Below are 23,579 nucleotides of genomic sequence, written 5' to 3' on the forward strand. Positions count from 1 at the left end.
TAATGCAGGTAAGCATTCCTATGTTGCTGCTTCAAGGGAAGGTAGAAAATGTGATTGTCTGTAGTCAAATGTGGTTATTAACTTTTATTTGGTAATGCAGTGCTAAGAATGGTTAAGAGCTGGATTGAAAAGCAGTGTTTCCTCTCCTTTTCCATCCAAATAATGCAGTGCCTTCTCACTGCTGTAGCAGTAATCTTGGTGGTGCCTTTTCTTTAGGAGTAGCCCACCGAAGCCAGAGCAGCGAAGGAGTGAGTTCCCTCAGCAGTTCTCCATCAAACAGCCTTGAAACCCAATCTCAGTCCCTCTCTCGGTCTCAGAGCATGGACATTGATAGTGTCTCCTGTGAGAAAAGGTAAAAAATGCAGCTTGAAGCAGCTGGCAGATATGGCACAGTGCTGGTGTTCAAAGCTCTTACAGGACAAGGCTCTGCCCTCCCCCCCTCCCAGCTGTGTTAATGCAGTAGGGTTAATGCTTAAAAATCGTACTCTGTTTAGACCACTGTAATGCTTTTTCTAGCCTGGTTTTAATGGGAATTCCTGACCTAAAGTGGTAAAAGACACTACATTATCTTAGACATTAACAGATAAGCATGTCTGGTGGGGATAATTCAGCTACTCTATTTAAAAGAAGAAGGTTGTGGGATGTGATAGCTGTGTAGTTTGTATTGCCTGCTGAAGAAATTTAGAACTCTAATGTAATATGAGAAACATTTATCAACCAATGATTTTAATTGCTGTTTGTGCAGTGCTTTCTCTGCTGCATCTGCTTAAGGGGACACTCTTTCAGTCAGCATCTTACAGAGGACTCTCTGCAGCTTTCTACAAGTTAATGGGCGTTTTCTCTTATTTCCACTTGCAGTATGTCCCAGGTAGATGTGGATTCAGGAATTGAGAACATGGAGGTTGATGAGAATGATCGCAGAGAGAAGCGGAGTCTGACAGACAAGGTGAGCCTTGGCTTTTTCTGCCCTGGCAGTAATAAGGTCAGTTGGTCAAGGTCGGCCTGAAGCCACAGGAGCAGCGCTGCTGCAGGATCCTCAGGCATCCTGAGCCTCCCTGGGTGCTGCACAGCCTGCATGGGGACACTCCTCCACTCAGGGCCAGGGGCAGCAGGGAAAGGAGATCAAACCTTATCAGTTAAGCTGAAGCCTCTCAATTGAAGATCTGTACCTGATTGTACATTGACTAATACAAGTGCAAATCAGGTGTTGTTTTGTTCCCCCCAGGAACCTATGTCGGGGTCAGAAGTGTCAGAGGAACAAGCTCTACAGCTGGTCTGTAAGATCTTCAGAGTCTCTTGGAAGGACAGAGACAGAGATGTTATTTTCCTGAATTCACTCTCTGCCCAGTTCAAGCAGAACCCAAAGGAAGGTGGGTTCCTGAGCAGGAGGCACTGGCCCCTTCAGTTTATTTTTTCAGAAATGTTTTAGTGAATTAAAGGATTGTCTTGCATCATAGTAGACATCTAACAGTTAATTTGATAAGCCAAAATTTCCTGATTATTTTATGTAATAGACTATATATTCTATGTTAACTGTAAGATACACCAAAACAATTGTTATTTTGTGTGTGTGGGGTATGTGCATGTTTTGTTTCCTTTCTTTGACACAACTTGCCCAGCTCAACAGCAGGGTGGGAAAATATGAGTGGAGCACACAAGACAAGTTTAATAAATGACTATAGGAACATTAGGTCCTCTATGATCTTCTGTGTTTTCCATAAAGGCTGTATTTTTTGTGTAGCTGTAATTTCAGAACTTAGGTTAATATAGACAGTAATAATTACAGATGTGTCAGTGCATTGTTTTTGCCAAAAGCAGTGCTCAATTCACAGAAGTCTGTTTCTATCCTTTTTTTCTCTGCTAATATTTAGACCTGACTCCTGTGTAGATGAAGACTGAGGTGAGGATATTGATTCTTTTCTTCTTAACAGTGTTTTCAGATTTTAAGGACTTGATTGGGCAGATTTTGATGGAAGTGCTGATGATGTCCACACAGGCAAGGGATGAGAACCCCTTTGCCAGCCTGACAGCCACCTCCCAGCCCATTGCTGCAGCTGCCCGCTCTCCTGACAGAAGCCTGATGTTAAATATGGGCTCCAACCCTGGAAACAGCCCCATGTTCTGTAATGTGGACTCCTTTGGTTCCAGCTCGCTGTCCAGGTGACTTCTGATTGTAACTGAATGCTGATTTCACTTGAATACTGATTGGTAGACTAAAAGAGAGAAAAGGGCATAGAAGTGTCCCAAAAACAATAAATAGAATGGATTTTTAAAGCTTTTCAGTCTTTTTCGTGTGAGTGTCCCTGCATTTCACCCTTTTTGATTACTCTGCCATGGCTAGGAATGTATTTGATAGATTCAGGCCATATAACTGTTTTCTGCTGAGAAGTGTCCCTAACTTGCATCACGAAGGCCATGGTTTTTAAAAGTATGTAGATTGTGACATAGTTTTGCTGAACAACAGTAGAAAAGAATAATGTGTGTGAGCTGCAAAAATATTGCTGAAGAGTCATCAGAAGGGCAAGAACTTCTCTTGCTCATTTTATCTTTTTCACCCTTTTTCTGCATATCCTAAATTGTTGCTTTTTTTTTTCTTTTTCCCCCTGTAACTGGTTTAGTCTCTATGGGACTAGTCCAGCTCCTCCTACCAATTTCACAAGCTATGTACCAATGACTGGTTCATCTCTTACCCCACCAGCCAGTTCAGTTGCCACCCCAGCAGTGGCTCCCATTTCTGTCAGCTCTCAGCTGCCAGCAGCCAGCCCCTCGTGGACTCAGCCTTGCTCTCCGCGGTACCGCCCCTACACCGTGGCCCATTCCGGGGGCTCTGCTGCTGCTGCCCCCCTGCGCTCCTTGGGCATTTCCATCCCATCTAGCTCTCCAAGTCCTCCAGCCTTGGCTGCTGGCCCTGCAGCCATGCCAGTCGTCACATCCAGACACAGGCCCCCAGCCATGGGTCCACCTTTGTTTACTGCTTCACCCGGTGCCTCGCGCAGGCGTCCTTCCTTACAGAGCAGGATTCCTCCTAGGTATTGCACAAGAGCAGTGTGTTTGGTGTGTGCTCTGCAGGGTGTGGCATCAGCCTGCAGTATGGAAGAACTTACGTTTGTGCTGAGCTCACCCTACTCACCCCGAGTTGATTTCTGCTTGGGTTTGTGCTAATACCTTGACTTGCTAACCAGGTGTCTTTGACCTGCCTGTGTGCATTTGAGGTGTGATGTAATTACTCTAAACGTAGCAGTATGGTTTTAATTTCTTTGGTAGATCCATTCCAGTTAAACTATAAGCTTTCTTAAAGTTCAGTTGCTGCTGTTGGATGGTAAGCCACATAAAACTCCTGCTCCAAAATCAGTTTTCTCAGTAGAGCCTTAGTTAATTTGTTGAATGCTGCTACTTGCTGGACTGGGTTGGATTTGATTTCCTGGTGCATAGATTTAAATTACAGATCAGCATGTTTCAGAATGCCAGGCTAAGTACCACTGCTTTTCCTCTCTTGGCTGTTCCTAGAATCCCTTGTTCCTGCAGGAGGGAGAAACAAAGACACATGGTTTTGAGACCACAGCTTTAAAGTCATTAGCTTAGAAATGTACTATTTATTATTCAGTCATGTCTAAACATCCACTTTAGACATAATTTTTATTTGGTCTCAAAAGTTTTTTCAGTTTTCAGGTTGTAAATGTGTGGTGTTTATGATACCAGAATAGCTGTGGTAGTGTAACAAAGCATGTTAGTATGGTCCTGGTTTTACTAGCATGGAGTTGTCTGTTTGCACGTTTAGAGAAGGTGAATTTTGACAGACCTAAAAAGAAAAGCTACTATTTACTTTTTCTTCTGGCTTAAAAAATCTGATAGCCTTCTCCATTTTTGTTGTGGTAGTTTATACGACAACCCTTTCTCCCTCCTCCTTCTTGCTGTTTCTGATGTGTCTGAGGACAGTAGTGATGAAGAAAATGAAGATGATTTTTCTTGTGTCCAGTTTGGGTCCAGGTATTGAAGAAAGAGAATGTAACCTGCATGTTTGACTGTTTAGGAACTAACAGCCTGTGTAGTGTCAAGTGGTCTTTAAAGTAATTTGGGGAGCAGCTGAAGCCGAGGATGTGACTTGGCTGGCTCGTTAAGTTGTTGTGTAAATGTGTAATGAGTGCAGTTAGTCAGCTCTCCTTTGGAGACATGACTAAGGAAAATGCTCATCATACAGTCTTCTAGGCCTAATGAGTGTGGTTCTGAGGTGCTTGAGTGGACCTTCTCTTGGGCTGTATGAGTAGAAGGAACAGCATTCGCCCGTGGCTGTGATTTTAAATCCCTGGTGCATCATGTGCATGTTTTCCTATGAAAAACTGGAAAATGAGGGCAAGGGTTAACATGTACCTTCCAAGCACCATCCCCTCTTTTCTACTTCAGTCTGATTTCAAGAGAATGAACTTGATAATACAGCTGGAGGAGGGCTTTGTCTATGTGGAATTTAGGATTATTTTCCCCACTGTTTTGTTTAGTTTTTATCCTGTTGGTGACTCAATCCAAATGTTGGATTGAGTTGCCAAGCTTTGGATAGGATTTCTGCTGTGATTCTGAGGTTTTAGTGTGTTTATTGTGTCCTGGCATTTTGCAGACAGCAGTAAGTTGTTAGAACATAAACACAGTGGCTGTACAACTATGCAACAACTGGCATGCTGAGAACACCAAGGCATTCAGTGTGTGTGAGGGATGGATGAGCTTTGTGTTGGCATACTTGGAGTTATTGCTGCAGCGAAATCTTTAGCAGAATGTCTGTAGAACTAGTAGGTTTTCATATAAATTTATGTTCTTAAAAGAGTATTTTTTAAGCTGGATGTGAGAATTCAAGAGGTTTAAAAAAGACACCATTAAAAAACCCCGTGTGCATGGTTTTGTGGTTACTGAGCACTATTTCAATAGAGCTGTGTTTTATATGGGTTAGTTTTAATTGAATAACTGAAAACATCTCTCTGCAAACAGAGATTGCTGCTATTAGAATAGCAGTTCTGTTTCTTAAGCATCTGGTAGCTCAGCATGTGAACAGTTATAGCCTTTCCTGGATTTATTGGTTGGACCATAAAGTTTGTACAATAGATTTGTATGGCTCAATTGCAGAAATGAAATTATTTTACAGTTTAAAGGAAATTCCAGTTCTGACAGTTTGTAGTTAAAAAAAAAAATTTAAAAGCTGCATTTAAGGAAACCAGTACTCTTATTTTCCAGTTTAAGATCTGGGGCTTATAAATTGTTCTTCATTCAAATCTATCCTGACTGTACACAGACTTTTCTTTGAGAATTGCAGCAGACCATCCAAGTAATTGCTGGTTTTTAGATTTGATTTACATAAAGTGAATATATCATGTCTCTAGTCTGTTCTGTGAAATGAGGATGTTATTTTTAATTAGCTTTGTCAAGCTGTTATGTGGAGAAGAATTTTTTTGAGATAACAAGTCTGAGATTGAGAGTTGTGGGTCTGTTCTAACTTTTGTATTCAATTTCTCTCATCTCAAGGAGGGTCTTGGTTTTGTGGGTTTAGACTTTGTGTTTACAATATCGGTGTTTTCTTTTCCCCGCTGAGGCTGTGCTACTTAATGAAATGATGTATTTTACTGAGCTGCAATGAACTGAGTTGAAATTAAATGATCTTGAATGAGGGAGTGTCAAAGGCAGCAGCAGCTTGGAGGTATTGCCTCTGTTTTATTGATTCTTCTTCCTTAGGGCACTGGAAGTGGTTGTGTCTGCCCTGTCAGCCCAGGTCCTTCTCAGCAGTGGGAGGCTCCTGCCTCCTGTGGTTTGGTAGTGTTAACAGGATTTTGACATTTTTGCCTTTCTGAGCAGTGGCATTGAAGGGCTGTGGTGTCCTGAGTGTCAGGTGCCACTCAAAGGCTGTTTGTTTTCTTTGCTGCATTGTGAGACCAGGATTTAGTGATTCCCATCAGAGTTGTGCACTTTGTGACTGCCTTTCAGGCACTTATTAAATAAGGCATTTACAGCTGTGAACTTCCAGGGCTGGACAAGCTGTTACGTGGAGAGCTCTCCGCAGATCACAGGAGGGACCTGAATTATCACAGAAATTACCCAAACCACTGAGCCATGTGTGATGGGATGGAGTGTTCAGAGCATTGGCAGAGGAGTGTTCATGAATTGTTTGACTGTGCACAAGTGAAGAACTCTACCGAACGCTTTGTTTCTGCTTTTTGTGTGTTTTAAAGTGTGGGAGGCTCTGGCAGCTCGAGTGTTTCCGATTCCTGCAGTGACCACTTCACCATTGAAAACTGTAAGGAGACAGAGATGCTGAACTACCTCATTGAGTGTTTTGACAGGGTTGGAATAGAGGAGAGAAAAGCACCAAAGGTATGTTTCAGATGAGTGAGGTTGGGTCAGTGCTGTCACAAACACTCCTCTGACTCTGACTCATTAGTGGGGAAAGTTGGTGGGAATAATATTCTTGATGGCTTTGTTGTGGAAATAGATTTATTGAATTTATCGGGGCCCTTCGACTCTTGTTAATTCATCAAATTTGAGTGATGCATATATTTTACATCTCTTAAATAAGCACTCTTAGGATCATCCTTCCCCTTTCGATCTACTACATTTTATCCAAGTTTATTCCACGTAAAACATTTTTGTGAGACCAGCTCCCTGTAAGTGTTCTGTATTCTACTCCAAGCTTTTGCTTCTGGGTAAAAAACCAACCAACCAACACTATTTATATATAACTGGAAGGTTTTAACTGGAGTATTTGTAATCTTAGTGTGCATATTACATTTGACTGCACAAATAAATTTGTGCTCTTTCCTGTGTGTTCTGTATTTAATTTCTGATTCGTATTAAAATAAAGGTTTTTTTTGTCAGATGTGTAGCCAGCCAACAGTTAGCCAGTTACTGAGCAACATCAGATCCCAGTGCATTTCACACGCTGCTTTGGTGCTACAGGGATCCTTAACACAGCCAAGGTAAATCCAGCTGATGTTAATCATGAGAATTACTGCCCCAGGGTCCTTTTCGCCTTCTGAGGATTAGATAAGAAAACTGAAATCAATTGTTGGAGCAGGAGAATTACGTGCCAGAGGAATAGTTTGTTGCTTTACAAGTGATGAGTTGGTGGGGAGCGGTTTGAGTGCTTTCTAACTGCATTTGGGAAAGATCAGCCAGGGTGATGTGAACAGTTGAAATGGGGGATCAGGAACTGAGAACAAAAGAGACCCTTCTTTCAAAATGCTAGGAAGCAGTTAAAAGTGATGTTAAAAGTGATGTCTGCATTAATTCAGAAAATACTGATGTTATGTTCTTTTTTAATCTGGGAAAACCCATGTAAAAAAAAAATGTTGTTCCTTCACCAATTGAGCTTAACAAAGGGGTTTTTTTATTAGAGGTGGTAGAAGAAGCAACCAATTACTACAGAGAAGCTGTTGTTTTCTTCCAGCCTTGTTAACCGAAGTGTGATGTTGGCAGCAGCATCTGTTAGAGAGTAACCTTTCCCCAAGTAACTTGAGCAGACAAGATTAGTTACTTCTGAAAGGAATAGGTGTATCCAGACATGGCTAATGTGCTTGCAGACACTCCTTGCATGTGACTGCTCTGACGTTTTTGTGAATACTACTGCAGATAATCAGTAGATTTTTTTTTTTTTTTAAATACAAATTAAGGTCATTGCAGCAGCAGTCTCTGCTGGTACCATATATGCTGTGTAGGAATCTCCCATTTGGCTTCATTCAAGAATTGGTGAGAACAACTTACCAGGATGAAGAGGTGTTCAAACAGGTAAGGCATAGGTCAAAAATAGCTGTAGCACATGGTTTTAAAATTTGCAGTATCCAAGAGAGTGGATTTCCAGACATTTAGTCAGTGTCTTGTAGTCCTCTACCCATTACCTCTAGGACTAGCAGCCTGTTAAGCAATTGGAGTTTGGTTTTGTTCTTTTTTTTAACTCATTTAGCATTTTTTGTGAACAAGGCTGACTTTCCATATTTCCTGGTTCTAAGTATTAAAAGTGTATTTGCTAATAAGCAGCAGCACTAATGTAGGAGTGGACTACTTGGAATGTACAAGCATATATTCCAAGATTGATCTTGGTTTTCATTCTTTTCTACGAAATTCCTAGAAATGTACATGTTAAGACAGCAATCTTCAGTAATCTTACTTAGATTAATGGTGTGTTCCATCTTGCAATCTTTACCCTTCTTTGCATCTTTAATAATTTGTATGTAAGGTGCTAAGAGCACTTTACAAATCCTAGTCCAGTAATTCTTCATGTTTACAGAGGAAATGACTGAGAAACATGAGATGGTCTGTTCTGTGTGTCAGAGGAGCTCACTGAGATGAAAAATAATTAAGATACAAAACTAGCAAACTTCTAGCCTGTATGGTGTAAAGCAGATCAGTAAGGTTGTAGTTGTCTCTAATTAGCACTCCCATGGTATGCTGTGATTTGGCTCCAAAGGGGCCTTTGAAATGGAGTTTGACCCTTCCAGTTTTGCAAAGAATGACATCAGATAATTTTTATGTGTAGTGCAAGTAACTGTTCATACTTTATGTTTCTGTCTGGACTCCTTTTATTGGAGGTTCATTTAGTTGAAAGTACATTTAAGACTGAAAAAAAGCAGTTGTAAAAGTGTTAGAGGCCCTGTCCTGAAGAGAAGCATTCCTGGAGCTGAAGCACATGGCCATCTGTGTAGTGCTTTCCTGGAATGTTTTAATAACATTTTTTTGTCTCTTCACAGGAGCAACACAATATACTTTAAATTCAGTGGGACTCCTGTTGTTGTTGTTGCAAAATTACTATAGGTTTATTTTGTGAGGGTGTAGTTGTCAGAACAGTGTGATTGGACTTACTAAATGGCTATAATTACTTCTGATTAATAAGTTCCTGTCAAGTCACTTCCTCTTTCCTAACAACCCTTGACTGCTGCTTATTATCTTTACCAACTTACACATCATGCGAAATTAGAGCTGTATTATTGCCCCAAGTGTACAGACAAATAAATTATTCCCCATTTGGGCAGTAGGTTGTTGGACACCTGCACAGAACCTGAGCTCTCATTTGTGTCTACAGCACACAGAGAACTGCTTGCAGAGAAGATGCAGGGAGCTCAATGGATCAACACCCCATTGCTTAGACTACAGCAAACAAGTTGGGTTTTAGCTTTGAATACTCTCTAAAGCCTTCAGGCTTAACTGATACAAATTAAAAAAAAAACCAGACTTAGGTTTTGTTTTGTGTAAGTTGCACTATTTGAAGAATAAGCAGGCATTTAGTGCTTTGTATGGCAATAGAGTAATTTGATGCTTACTGTTCTTCAGTAAAGTAATTTACTTGTGTTTTTACAGATCTTTATTCCCATCTTACAAGGCCTGGCTGTGGCTTCCAAAGAGTGCTCCCTTGATAGTGACAATTTTAAATATCCCCTTATGGTAAGGACTGTCCATTTCTAGAAGCAGTTTCTTTATGTTCACTGATAACATGCAGATTCTAAGCAAGATAACACTTCAGCATTTTGGGATTCTTTTTGGTTAGTGGATTGCTATTAAACTCTGTCAGAAGAATAATGAGATGTGTAAAGAACATTAAAAATTCAGTAGAGTGCGAGGCCAGTAATGTATTAAGTTTCATGAAGACTGCTTGTAGAGTGGACTACTCAAATGTTTGTGTGTATTGCTTTGTATAAAATTATCAAACGTATGGATGTCATCATGCACAACTGTAATACTGTGGAGGGTTACAAAATCCCAATAAACTTCTCTCAATTTAAGTCTGGGGAATAACACCCAATATCCATACCACTGTATGTTTAGACTCAACTTCTGTATGTGAGGAAATTCAAATGGGTTGCATTAAACCCCAGATTATTTGAATTGGAGTCTGTCTATTGAGAAAAATATCTTAATATTCCCTGGCTGAAAAGCTGAGGGAGTTATTTTTAGTCTTTTCAAAATTCCTACTTTAGTCCTAGGTCTGCTTCCCTCCTACTGCTTTTATTGACAAAACAAACCAGTCTTTTGCAAAGTGTGTTTGGCCACCAAGGAGCAAGTTGGATTCTTGGTAAATTGAGCATTGTCAACTTAACACCTTCAGATCCTTTTAGGATCTTTAGTGTACGATGCCAAAAAAGGCTGTTGCATCTCAGGTTTAATTTGTGCTTATGGAAATCAGCTGGACTGGGGTGCTGCAAATCAAACTGATTGAGTAACTCTGGTACTTGACAAAAAACATTAATTTTTCTGGTTTTGTGTTTTCCTGCTTTTTGGTTATCCTCCCAGTCTGTGAACTGCTACAAATTTGACTGTTGGCTGCAAAGGACTACTTGCAAATGAGTCTGTGTTTTCCTTATCTCTAGTTGGCACAGTGTGCAGCCAAGGGTGGAATAGTAGTCACTCACTGTAGTGCAATTGAGGACTGAGGACATGTAACACAGGACAGGTGGGACAGCCAGCAGTATCTTTGTGTTTCCAGAAATCTCAGTTTTGACTGCTTGCTTCTTTCTGTGCTGCAGTTGAAAGTGAGCTGGAGATCTTGGATAGGATTCTTTGTTCCTGGGTTCTGTGTTCATTTGACGTTTTTCCACTCTGATTCAGAAGACAAAGGCCTTGGTGTATGGATTAAACAATTGCTCTATTTATTATTGTTACTGGTTTTGACGGGGCAGGTCAGGAGTCCAGCACGGTCATTGTCATGTTCTGAGCAAAGAATTTGCGCAGCTAATCTTTGAAATAAGTGCAATAATTTGTTATGCTGTGAGACATATTGGCTCTTTTGAGACAACTTGGAGCAGATGTAAAAGCTAAAATGGGAGCAGGGTGTGCTTTAGTTCTCTTTGGACATCTTCACTGTGATTGTGAAGCTTTTCCACTGATCAAGTGAGTAAGGTTCTGCTCTTTCAGCAGTCTCACAGTAAGCTTGTTTTTTGCAGACAAGTTACTTAAGAATTACTCAAAACAGTAATTTTTACTGGGATTTCTTTATAGGCACTATGTGAACTTTGTGAAATCAAGTTTGGGAAAACACACCCCATGTGCAGTTTGGTGAGTGTCTCCAGTTTGAGTTTTTTCTAGTTAAAAGAACCATTTCACTTATTTTGGTGGTATTGTACAATCTCTGTTGATAACGCTCTCCAGAACTCTAAGCAAGAGCTACTGGAGCCTCTCATGCAAAACAATAGTTTAAATTAAGCTGGTAGAGGGAGTCCTTTACCGGGAGAATTTAATAAAACTGGGCCAAACATGAGTTGCTTGGGTAGCTGGAATACTGAGGAGGTAGTTCCATTTTGCCATGAGCATGACTGAGTGTTGGGGGTAGGAGGGTGTGTGGCAGACACTGGAAGGTGACAAAGCAGGATGGCTGACATGGCAGCTTTGAAGAACTTGCTGTTTCTCCTATTTTTAGGTTGTCTCTTTGCCCTTGTGGTTGCCTAAATCTTTAAGTCCAGGTGCAGGAAGAGAGCTGCAAAGACTTTCCTACCTTGGAGCCTTCTTCAGTCTGTCTGTCTTTGCTGAAGATGATGTAAGTGTCACAGAAGGATGTTGACATGGTGGGGTTCTTTTGTTGTGAGGGGTTTTTTAGTTCCCCAGAACATTTCAATACATTTGCCAATATTCATCTTACTTTCAGAACAAAGTAGTTGAAAAGTACTTCTCAGGGCCTGCCATTACTCTTGAGAACACCCGGGTTGTTAGCCAGTCTTTGCAACATTACCTGGAATTAGCAAGGGTAAGTATTCTCATTCCTTAAAAAAAAAGCATAATATGTGGGTTTTTTGGTCTTGACATAGATGAAGAATATAATGTACAAAAATTAGCTTCTGTCTTAAACCGCAGACCTTTCAGGACATGGCTGAAATGAATTGGGGGAAAAATTAGAGTGCTAGGAATATTTCTCCAAGGCTGTATGCCAGTTCAGAAAATATCAGATCAGTTAGTCATGAGTTACAGATCATGCTAAAGGTTGAGTAAGTATATACAGTGTTAGTAGTGTGTTGCACTACTTTTGTATTTACATCTTTGGTTTAACTAATGTCATGATTAACATATGCATATAAGGATGGTGATAAGACTCTAACAGAAGTTTTGCTGAATTTTGTATAACATAAAAATAGAGACAAACAGCAAGCAGGACTGATGCTGAGAAGTGTTTGTTTGCAATTGCAGCAAGAGCTGTTCAAGATCCTGCACAGTATCCTGCTGAACGGGGACACCCGGGAGGCAGCTCTCAGCTACATGGCAGCTGTGGTCAATGCCAACATGAAAAAGGCCCAAATGCAGGTAAATAAAGGGAAATGCTCTTCTTGTGATTCACCCAGCCACAAATAGCACTCGATGGCTCATGCAGTGGTGGTCTGGAATGAAGGACAAAAGAATTTTGAGTGCCTGCTCCCACAGGCAAGAAGCCCTGTCTTCTTTGTTTCAATACATTTTCCATTTCTGAAATTAATCTGTTTTACCTCTTCTAACAGTTTATTTCCTCTCTTAGAACTGAGATGTCTCTTCATTAACAGGGCTTCTGTAGTACATGTTCAAAGCTCTGTACTTGCCCTCCCCCATTTCTGAGGGCATCCTTCCAGTTGCCTGTGTTTACCACACTGCTCTCCCAGCTGCTAGGGCGCTGGGTTTGTGTGGTGTCTGTAAAAGGAGCAGCGCAGATACGGAATGGCCTGGCTCCAGTGCAAGCACAGGGATGGGATTTTGGCATTGTGCATCCCCCTGTGCTTCTCAGCTCACGTGCTCAGCCCTTTGCTTTCTCACCCCACAGACAGATGATCGTTTGGTGTCCACAGACGGCTTCATGCTCAACTTCCTCTGGGTACTGCAGCAGCTGAGTACGAAGATAAAGCTGGAAACGGTTGATCCCATGTACATATTTCATCCCAGGTGTCGAATCGAGCTTCCCACAGATGAGACAAGAGTGAAAGCAACAATGGAGGAGGTTGCAGCCTGGATTGCTGAACTTTGTTAGTACCCTTACTGAGATATGTTAAGCATTACTGTGCTTCTGGTATGGGCTACGTGGAAGTACTTGATTTCAGCAAAGAATTCCCTTTACCCAAATCCCTTTTCTTGGTGCTGTCTGCTTTTCCTCATTTTAAAGAAAGTTGAATTCGAGGTCTCAGCCTAGATAAGGCAGTTAATTTTTTAATTTATTCTCCTGTGCTGATTTTTGTTTTTCAGACAGGGATCCATCTCTGTTTTCTGAGCCGAAATTCCCAACGGAATGTTTCTTCCTCACCCTGCACGCCCACCACCTGTCCATCCTGCCCAGCTGCCGTCGGTACATCCGCAGACTGCGGGCCATCAGGGAGCTCAACAGGTGGGCACTGGGCTGGGGCTGGCTCCGGGTGCTCCCAGCAGGGCAGGAATCTGATAAACTGCAGGAAATGACAGAAACAATCAAGGTGAAACTGGCGCTGAGTGCAGACCCCCTCAGCTTCCTGGTCCTCTGCTGCTTTTGGCCCCTGGGGATTTTTGGGTGTGTTGAGGGACTGTGGCTCGAGTCAGGAATTCACATAAGAGTGAGATGGAGGGTGTTGGTTACACGACGCAGCTCAAGTTGGTGAGAAGACCATTCTGTTTAAAAGATAACTCTCTTCAGAACATTTTAGGATTCATGACACTACTAAACTGTTCATTATAACTAATCTGTGGAGTGGTTGGCAGGGTGTGGGCATCAGTGCCTCAGGCTCTCTGGCAGAGCTGGAGGGGAGTGTGTGTCAGGTTCCATGTCTGATAATCAGGTCACTGTGCAGGTGACTTGTGATTTCAGAAGCGAGACATTGTGAGTTGTGCCTGAGCTGTTTTAAACATCCCAGAAGATATATAGCTTTTTCCCCTAAACTTCTGAGACAGGAGAATTTGTCATACCCACAGGACAGGGGGAAAGAAGCCTTCAGCAGTGAACTCTTAATATTGTTCTCTACATGTAATCCAGCGTATGGTTTACTGTTTTAAAAATGATAAATACATTATGGTGTTAACATGAAGATACTCCTGTTTTCCATTTCTCTTGGCATAAACTCAAATACACTTTTACAGTTGCTGTACCTTGAAGAATACTCTGTTAAAATTAGAACAGATTTTTGTATCATCAGTATTTTCCATTGTTTATAATTGCACTCATTGCAATTTGGTAACTGTTCCTTGGCAGTAATGCCATGAGTTCATTACAGGATTTTTGGACTGCATTTGAAATGATTTCATTTTTAAAGCATATGCAGGCCAAGAACCTGGGAAGCAGCAGAGAGCAGAGCAGGAAGAGTTAGAATATGTTAAAGGAAAAACTATTTTCCTATAAACAGCCTGTGGATTACTTGTAAAAAAGCCATATGTTGGCTTGAAAAAGGAATTGCTGCTTTTTCCTTATTTAGAATTGTTTCACAGGAGTTGCTGATGCAGCAGTCCCCATCCAGCGGTGCAGAGGGAAGAGCTCTTGACTTTGCTGACAGCAATAGGAAAAGGCTTCAGCCTTTTCCATTAATTGCATAGCTGCATGCAACACTGGAAACGTCTTTAGATCTTGTTAGTAAAGACATTACACTGGATATTTGTCTGCTGTAGGCAGATTGATGTGGAAGAGAATTTGTGTTTAGAGAAGGGATGAAAAGGACTGTATTCATGCAGTTCAGTGTATGAGTTTTGTTCTAATCAGCTGCACTTCCTGAAAAGGATTAAGATATGTGAATATGTAGATTTTTTTAAATGCAAATGGTGTGTGTAATGTACATTTAAGTTCTCTTTTCTTTGGAGCAGCATAAAAAATGGGTAAGGAAGGGGAGGAATATCAACCCCCTTGGCCTTCTGGTCCTTACACCAGCAGGGAGAACACGGACTGTTCACATACTGAACTCCTCTACAGGCTTGAGTTTTCTTGGGAGTGGAGCATGAGAAGTGTAGAACAAAACTCAAAGAAATCATTTGCAATAGTAGAAAGGGGGAAGATACACAGGATATAGACCTGCAACCTTCTTGTTTCTAACAAGACTTTCTGCTGGGCACCGCTTTCTTCCTTAGCTGATTTTGTCTTCCAGTTTCCTTTTTGATACCAGAAGATGAATGAACTCTGTCTCATTAACAGAACCTTGTGTTAAGGTTTAATTTTCATGGGTGTCTGAGCTAGTGTATGTGGTGCCTCTGAGTTCTGGCTGTGCAGGTGTTCAGTCTGCATTTACAAAAGCAACTTTTATTTTATTTCTATTTATTTTATTTCTCTTGCTATGATAGTAGATAATTTCTTTGAAAATTATCAGGTTTTTTTTTCCCCTACTTCTCTGTATTTCCTTGGTTTTTAGCAGATAAGTCAGTGAAATGCCTTGTGCTGGCAGCACATTTCCCCTCTGTCATGATAACCAGTTCCTGCATCTGGTTTTCAGGACTGTTGAAGATTTGAAAAACAATGAAAGTCAGTGGAAGGATTCTCCTCTGGCCACCAGGCATCGGGAGATGCTGAAACGGTGCAAGACACAGCTCAAGGTCTGTAAGTGGTTCAGTTCTCAGCCAAACACTTCTGTGCCCTGTGTGTGTTGACTTGGTGTCCCAATGTTTATGTGCAGCTTCTCACTTGAGAATGGTGGGATTGAACCTCTGACCCCGGGAATGCTGCCCTGGATGGTGGTCATGACAGAATAGAACATCAGTGGTGAATTTAAGATTCAGAGTAACACCAATAAGAAAATTCTGTGTATTTTAATTGGAGAGAGACCAAGCAAAGGCACTGGGCTTTGTTCAGGAGTAGCTGTGTGTGCACTGTCCGTGCACAAGTAGGAACTCTCAAGTCACTGATCTCACTCAGAATTCCTGCAAAGATGAGTAAGCTGGGTTGCTCTGTTTTTTGTAGGCCTGTTCTACTTAGATCTTCCTCAAAGAAATCAGCACAGATTTTTTGAGCTGTAGCACCAAAATGGCTTTAATCACACATTTTCCCACCTCTATACATTTGTTACTTCTTTCATTGTTCTGATAAAGCTTGTGAAAGGCACATCTGTCCCTGCAACTCTAAATTGTATTTTACTTGCTGTGTTGGGGCATATGTGCCCTATTTTCTGTATTGTAAGAAGAGACCACTGTATAATTGTCGTGATTCACAGATACATTGATTATATTGAAGAGGCTTCACATTCCTTTATGCTGTCTTGCCCTGGATTAATTTTTGTGTGCATGTTCTGCAGAAACTGGTGAGGTGTAAGGCTTGTGCAGATGCTGGTTTGCTGGATGAAAACTTCCTCAGGAGATGCCTGAATTTCTATGGCATGGTGATTCAGCTGATGCTTCGCATTCTTGACCCTGCCTATCCCAAGTGAGTGTCAGGTTTATCTGTGTAAGTTGGATCAAAGACATTTCAGATCCTGTTGGATTGCTCACTGAATTTAGCAGTTCTAGATTTAGTTTTACTTACAACGTCTGCATTGTTAGGGGATGGTGACATGCATCCTTGCACGGAATATTGCTGTTATTCAGAGTTTAATGTTCACTTGGGTTTGGGGGCCCCCTCAGGTATGTTTGGTACCCTTGAAGTACTGACATGGGGTTCTGAAAAGTCAGGCTCTGATTCTTATAAAGGGCTCCCATGGAAGGATTCCACAAGTGAGCACACAACACTTGCTGCTTAACCCTGCTGGTTTACTGTCCTGTTTGTTGTCTCTTCTGTTTTACAGCATAAAATTGCCTTTAACTCCTGAGGTTCCGAAAGTATTTGCATCATTGCCAGAGTTTTACGTGGAAGATGTTGCTGAATTTTTATTTTTTATTGTACAGTAAGTAAAGTTATATTTGAAGGAAACTTGTACTACCACTTGTCCCTTTATCAGGTGGCACATGCATAAATTGAGGGGGCAAAAGTAGTTTTCTAACTGTCTGCAGTTAATGTTCTGGTTGTTACCAGCAGCCATAAGGTTATGGCATGGCAGCATTGCTGCAGCTATAACGCACAGATGGCTCCACAGTCCCTTCTAAACTAGACTTTTCTTGGAAGAAAGTTGAAAAATTTTTGCTTCTCTCCCCAGGAGTTTTCTTTATGGTTTTCAGTGAGACCTTTTGATCTTGTGATATGTTAAATCATCACTAGAATAATGTTTTTTAAAGGCCATATTCTTAGAAGTAGAACATTAGGGTTGGGGTTTTTAATTTCGTTTTCCTGTTTCCAGATATGCTCCTCAGGTGCTGTATGAGCCCTGTACTCAGGACATAGTGATGTTCCTCGTTGTGATGCTGTGCAACCAGAACTACATCCGAAATCCTTATTTAGTAGCCAAGCTGGTGGAAGTGATGTTCATGACAAATCCAGCTGTTCAGCCCCGCACACAGAAGTTCTTTGAAATGATTGAGAATCACCCTCTCTCCACTAAATTGTTAGTCCCCTCCTTGATGAAGTTTTACACAGGTAAGTGCTTTGTCTGTAGTTCACTGAGTGCACAATAGGATTCTAAGCCCAAAGGTTCTGTTACCTGTTATAACTGTTAAAAAAAAACCCCAAACAAACCAAAACAAAAAACCCCAAAAACCCCCAATAGATCTTGAGTCTTGTCAAGATGAGGCTGTATGCTCAGGAATTGGGGGAAATAGCACTAGATGGAACCTTGAGAATTCCAGTCCTGTCACAAGCTGTTGTGCACTGACAAGTTCAGCAGCGTGAATTGATGTGACAATTGCTTTTGTGGTCTTTAGATTTCAAAATTAAAGCTTTTTCTTTGCTTTGCTTCTGAAGGAGTATTGGGATTTTAAAACTCTTCGTTGTAGTTTTGCTAGTCCTGTAGATTTGGATGTTTCAGAAGAGTTTTTGCACCCATAACAAAACCAAATATTTTTGTAGGGTACCCAGAGTTTTCTTAGTGAGATTTTAGACTGTGGGATGAAGAGCAGAGTTGAATAGAGCAGAATGTTTTGGTTTCTGGGGTTTTTCTTCCAAAATGAGGTTGGGTCTAGATTAGAAAATGGATAGTGCTGCTTCTTCTAATGGGAATTGAGATGGAGACATCTGCATGGGAATTGAATTTCATCTCTTAATGTTTGAAGCTCATCACATTGGAGGCAGTAGGAAGAGGTGTGTTGCCAGTGAATCCTGGTGGGAAAGTTTTGGGGTCTGTTCTCTTCTCCAGATGTGGAACATACCGGAGCCACTAGCGAGTTCTATGACAAGTTTACAATCCGCTACCACATCAGCACCATTTTCAAGAGCCTCTGGCAGAATATAGCTCACCATGGTACCTTTATGGAAGAGTTCAAGTGAGTAAGAGGTTGTGTGAGGCAGCTTCCTGCTGGGCAGGCTGCTCAGGCAGGGGCCTGAGGAGGTCACTGCCATGGGACTGGGTGATGCTGCTTTTCCCTTGTATCTTACACGGCAACCCCTTCCAGTAGAGCTGGAGTGTTTCTAAACTGAGCTCTGGACACCACAATCAACTTGGCTTGGGGAATGGGATCGTTGTTGGAAATATACAGTGCAGGAGTGTTGCTGGGCTTGCAGTCTGCTCTGCACACCCACCTGCTCTGCTGTGATACCTGTGTTTCCATGTTTTCAGCTCTGGGAAGCAGTTTGTTCGCTACATCAACATGCTGATAAATGACACAACTTTCTTGCTGGATGAGAGTCTGGAGTCCCTAAAACGTATCCATGAAGTGCAAGAGGAGATGAAGAATAAAGAGCAATGGGACCTGCTGCCCAGGGTGAACAGAGCCGTTTTTCAAAGTGCCCTTTACTTATTTTTAATTCTTCAATACAAGGCCACTAAAAAAACTTTTTTATAAGGGGCAGCACCAAAGAGCTGCTTATGAGGAGCAGTTCTCAATGCTTTTTCTTGCTGCCAGTATGGCCGTGGTCACTCTGGATGACATTCTGCAAAAAAACCATCATTCTGCCTAGTTATGTTGTGGCTGGCAAGGAGAGTGGTGTGAAGTAGAAATAGTATGAAGTTTCAAATTACTGTGCACTTAATTCTAAGTGGAGAAACCGAGACTTTAACCTTCCTGAAGGAGGTTTGGGAAGATGCTTGCCAGTTGAATTGACTTCAAGGAATAGAAGCTTTTACTCTGTTAATGCATTGGTCCTTGGTAGATTTGATGCAGACAGTTATAGTCCTGTACCTCAGAGCTTGGCCTGATTAAACAGTAATTGTGTGTGTTGACCCACCAATGTCAGGTATTTCTATTTTAAGGTTATTGATTTAAAAAAAGAAAAAGTACAAAAGGAAAAGCTATAAAAATCTTGTTTGTTAAACATATTCTGGTTTGCTCTTCTGAAGCCTTTCTTTCTGTCTCTGCCTTACCAGCAAGGTAAAGCCATTACTGTAGTTACAAAATGAGCTGGTACATCATCTACGGATTGTTCCACTGGGGAGTGTTTATTATTTATAATGGTGCATAAATTAGAGAGAATTAGACAGAGCTTCATTTGACTCTCAGATCCCAAGCTGGTTTTGAAGTATTGGCATTTGGATGGAAGGGAAGCATAACCCAGTTCTGCAGCTGTGAGGAGCAGTTAGAGGATGTAAACAAACTCAATAACCATGGGGGCTTGTTATGCTGTTTGCATTCATTCTTTAGTGTTGCAGAATTCTGGAAAATTGATGCAGACATTAGTACTAGGTAATAGGAGTGAGCAGCTGTCCCTTAGACTAAAAGATGTCCCACGTCTGTATTTGAATTACTGTCTTCCTTTTGTCTAGATGGCCGTAGCACTGTGGCTGTAAGGTTTTGATGAATGTAGGAGATTCCATGGGCTTGTAAGCACGCTGTGTTTATTTTGCAGGATCAGCAGCAGGCCCGGCAGTCGCAGCTGGCTCAGGATGAGCGCGTGTCCCGTTCATATCTTGCCCTGGCAACAGAAACTGTTGATATGTTCCATATCCTTACCAAGCAGGTCCAAAAGCCTTTTCTCAGACCTGTAAGTCCTGCTCAGATTTAAGTTGGTTCCCTGCTTCTCTAACATCTCTGGATAATAACCTGGAAATGTTTGGTAGCACTTAATCTCCATTCTCCTCCCCTTTCTCCAGCTCATTAAAATCTAATTGCTGTTGATGTTATTTGATGTTGAGAGCATTACCTGAGTCACTGAGATGGTGTGATCCTTCCAGACAGAAACTGTTTGCATGACATTTTTAATGGCAAACATGCATAAAGAACAGGCCCTTCCTGCAAGCCTACCAAATGAAAATTGTATTAGTTAACAATTCCTGATCTTGCTGTGTGCAGCTCTAGCGATAACCTTACCACTGCCTTCACACTGGGATCTGTGTTTTACTTCACTTTCACAGGAACTTGGACCACGACTGGCTGCTATGTTGAACTTTAACTTACAACAACTGTGTGGCCCCAAGTGCCGTGACCTGAAAGTTGAAAACCCAGAGAAATATGGGTTTGAACCAAAGAAGCTGTTGGACCAACTGACTGACATTTATCTGCAGCTGGATTGTGCTCGCTTTGCTAAGGCAATTGCTGATGATCAGGTGAGCTCCAGAAGGATGAAGGAGAAGGGCAAAAGCTCTATGGACAAACAGGACTTTGCAGAACATTCTAGAAGCATTTCATCTTGCTTGTGTGCTGCCAGCCAGTTTGTCTTACATTCCTGCAGTTTGTTTTCTTTCAGCAGATCATCTCTGTTCATATTCTGTCTGCTCTTTGTAGATGGCTGTTCCCAGTACTTTGCAAACCTGTAAACATTCATAAATATCCATGGCACTTCACATGCATAAGAAATTTCCTGAGTATGATGTGCTTATTGCCTACAGCCTCATTGTAAATTAGGAGAAATACTTTGTCCCTTTGCAAGTGGGAGAACTGAGGCAGAGTTTTGACTCCCTCCCCCTTCCTCATCGAAGCAGGCAGAGCTCGGACCAAGAGCCTCCTTCAACAAATCAAAGTTCATTCACTCGTTAGCAGTTTCCAAATTGTATTCCCTCTGAAATCACTTTATTAAATGGCTCTGTAATAAACTGACAAAGCACAGCATGTATGAGACAATTAACAGCACCTTTGAACTCATGGTAATACTGGGAGCAAGATAAGCTATTGCAGCTCTGTGTTCTTGTAAAGTTGTCAAACTACTGAGTCACATTTGTCCATGCCTGTGTCTTATAATACAAACTTTTCAAAGTATAGAGGGCAAGAAATGTTCACAGAGGTTACTTGAGATTCTGATGGAAGCTGGCTTACAGCACGTGAAGCTGTTTGCATGTCTAGTGAAGCAGCACTATTGGGGTAGCTCGAGATTGTTTTTCTGTAGTTAAGTTCTGATAATTGCAGATAATACCAGTAACACATCTGAAACAGGCCTTATGTGTTTGCATGTGTATAAGGAATATTTTTATGCTGTTCAGTATATATGAGACTGTTTTCCATCATGCATCCGTGCCAGCCACAGCAAATGCACAGACTGACGTAGGGATTCAAAAGAAAGAAGCCTGTGGGTGTGAGAACTGGAAAAAAGCTTAATTAACAAAGTGGCCCTTCATCAAAAAGGAGTGGGGGGAGTGACCAGTCTCTTGGAAACTGTCAGTGACAGGAAACACACACCAAGGAAATGTGTGGTTGGTTAATGGCTACTGGTATTGGGAGAGAAAACAAAACAAACAAAAAGTTGCTTGATCATGGTGGGATCTCTCTGAAGCATTTTGAGAGATGTCCCATTTGCAAATCCCAGCACGCAGGAGAGGGAATCTGCAGCCGTTTCTGGAGCCCTGGGCACGTTGCCCTCGTTCTGTTCCCTCTGAGCACGAGGAGGGCGTTTGGGTGGGCTGTGTGTCCTGCCTGCTGAGTGGCACTGCTTGCTGCAGGGTGCTGCAGATGAAAGAAGTGGGGCTCTGTTGAACACTTGAAAAATCCCAAGAGAAGTAGAAATCTGTGAGACTTAGTGTGTTTTGTTTTGCCATATAATTCAACCTTGCACTGTAAAGTACATAATACTTTGTATTAAAAGGATTATGTCAAAACATGACATTGTGAACTTGAAAGAAAATGCTGTCTCTGTAGAACACAGCTACAAAAGTCCTTCTCCAACTTTCTTTTTCACATGAAAGTAATGCTTGCTTCAGTTGCATTTGGTCTCTCTGGATAGTCCTGCTGCACTGGGTGGCAAATTTCCAGCATTCACTCTCTCTGAGTTGTCTTACTATTTTTGCAACATCGTGGGGTGGGTTTTTTCTTAGTTCTTGTTTGGATTAGGAGAAAGACTCACTCTTTTACCAGTACTGCCTTGCATATTATCAGAGAAGGTAAGAAGTTCATTTTATGCTGTATTTTCAGCCAAGACTTGTGAAAACAAGAATAAAGCCAGAATGGCAAGACAGATGTTTTGTCCCAAAACAGTTCTGATAGTTATAGTCAGCCTCTCTGAGCATCTTCCTCATTTTCTTTAGGTGATGTTACCCTTTTTTTTGGTCCTTAATAGCATTGATGACTGGTAAAAAAAAATGTGAGTCTACCCCAATGTTGACATTTTGGTGCTAGATGAATGCTGCCTACATACTATTTGCTTTGATGTAAGGTTGAGGTTTCATTGATCCTTCCTTCTGCCATTTTAAAAATGCATTAAATATCTTTACTATTTTTATGGCATGTAAGGACACTACGACTCAGCAAAGTTGTCTTTTTATGCTTTGCCTGTAGAGGTCCTACAGTAAAGAGCTCTTTGAGGAGGTTATCTCCAAGATGAGGAAGGCTGGAATCAAGTCTACCATAGCAATAGAGAAATTCAAACTGCTGGCAGAGAAAGTGGAGGAAATTGTTGCCAAGAACGCCCGTGCAGAGATTGATTACAGCGATGCTCCGGACGAATTCAGAGGCAAGTGGAGTCTTCTAAACCCTGCCTGTCTAGGAGAGAGGGATTTCGTTTGTTGCATTGCTTCCATGTGTTAACAGAAACTATATACTGTTTATGAAGCCTTGCATCTTGCAGTTAAGTAAATACAGAGCTAAGAGTTCTTTTAGTTTTCCCTGGGATTGTACTGTCCAGTCCTAGCCATGCTTTGCTAACATGTACTTGAAAAGAGCACCCCCCCAGCTGAAAATAGGGTGACAGTAGGGAAAGCTTAGTCCCAGGTCAGGGGAAAGTGCTATAAAGATTTATGTCCATTTAACCATTTTCTATAACTTCAGCAGCGTCCTGGGGACCCTGAGCGTTGGTTTTGCACTGTGGGTTGGTGGCCACATAAGGTTTGTAGCTGTTATCTCACTTTGATGAGGAGACCCTTGTGCCCTCAGACCCCCTGATGGACACGCTGATGACCGACCCCGTGAGGCTGCCCTCGGGAACGATCATGGACAGGTCGATCATCCTGAGGCACCTGCTGAACTCCTCCACTGACCCCTTCAACCGTCAGACGCTGACGGAGAATATGCTGGAACCAGGTACCGTGGGACAGCTGGCCCTGGCCCGTGGGCTGGGGGCAGCCACTGGTGGGCACGTCTGGACTTTCATAGCACAGTGCTGAGGCCTCACTAGAGGTAACAGCTCTTTCATTTCAACTTGGACAGAGAAGTTCATTCCCTCTGCTTTTCCTTTTTCTGGGGGGAAAAAGCCCTCACACCCTTTTTTATTAACTACTGGGCTGAAAAACATGATGGTGTATAAATGGGAAAGGCTATTGGTCATGAGGGACTTTTTTATAGTGCTA

The 23,579-nt window shown here is 41.7% G+C and overlaps 1 protein-coding gene across 3 annotated transcripts in view; it reads left to right on the top strand.

The window, feature by feature from the left end:
* Window positions 1-23,579, top strand: part of UBE4B (ubiquitination factor E4B) — a 33,718-nt gene that overhangs the window by 8,738 nt on the left and 1,401 nt on the right. For 2 of the 3 annotated variants that reach the window (XM_059866467.1, XM_059866468.1), the window contains exons 3-26: window positions 217-352; window positions 859-946; window positions 1,226-1,370; window positions 1,932-2,160; window positions 6,207-6,348; window positions 6,850-6,950; window positions 7,644-7,758; window positions 9,325-9,408; window positions 10,960-11,016; window positions 11,378-11,494; window positions 11,603-11,701; window positions 12,139-12,252; window positions 12,740-12,938; window positions 13,156-13,294; window positions 15,351-15,450; window positions 16,146-16,273; window positions 16,632-16,730; window positions 17,121-17,356; window positions 18,072-18,198; window positions 18,492-18,636; window positions 19,718-19,852; window positions 20,223-20,414; window positions 22,573-22,747; window positions 23,167-23,313. In XM_059866467.1, coding sequence (XP_059722450.1) covers window positions 217-352; window positions 859-946; window positions 1,226-1,370; window positions 1,932-2,160; window positions 6,207-6,348; window positions 6,850-6,950; window positions 7,644-7,758; window positions 9,325-9,408; window positions 10,960-11,016; window positions 11,378-11,494; window positions 11,603-11,701; window positions 12,139-12,252; window positions 12,740-12,938; window positions 13,156-13,294; window positions 15,351-15,450; window positions 16,146-16,273; window positions 16,632-16,730; window positions 17,121-17,356; window positions 18,072-18,198; window positions 18,492-18,636; window positions 19,718-19,852; window positions 20,223-20,414; window positions 22,573-22,747; window positions 23,167-23,313 — 3,249 coding nt within the window. Of the gene's footprint in view, window positions 1-216; window positions 353-858; window positions 947-1,225; window positions 1,371-1,931; window positions 2,161-2,618; window positions 3,030-3,876; window positions 3,988-6,206; window positions 6,349-6,849; window positions 6,951-7,643; window positions 7,759-9,324; window positions 9,409-10,959; window positions 11,017-11,377; window positions 11,495-11,602; window positions 11,702-12,138; window positions 12,253-12,739; window positions 12,939-13,155; window positions 13,295-15,350; window positions 15,451-16,145; window positions 16,274-16,631; window positions 16,731-17,120; window positions 17,357-18,071; window positions 18,199-18,491; window positions 18,637-19,717; window positions 19,853-20,222; window positions 20,415-22,572; window positions 22,748-23,166; window positions 23,314-23,579 lie in introns of all 3 variants that reach the window. The other variant, XM_059866469.1, reaches the window with a different exon arrangement.

This window comes from Haemorhous mexicanus, chromosome 23 (assembly GCF_027477595.1).
Source record: "Haemorhous mexicanus isolate bHaeMex1 chromosome 23, bHaeMex1.pri, whole genome shotgun sequence".
Taxonomy (NCBI): domain Eukaryota; kingdom Metazoa; phylum Chordata; class Aves; order Passeriformes; family Fringillidae; genus Haemorhous; species Haemorhous mexicanus.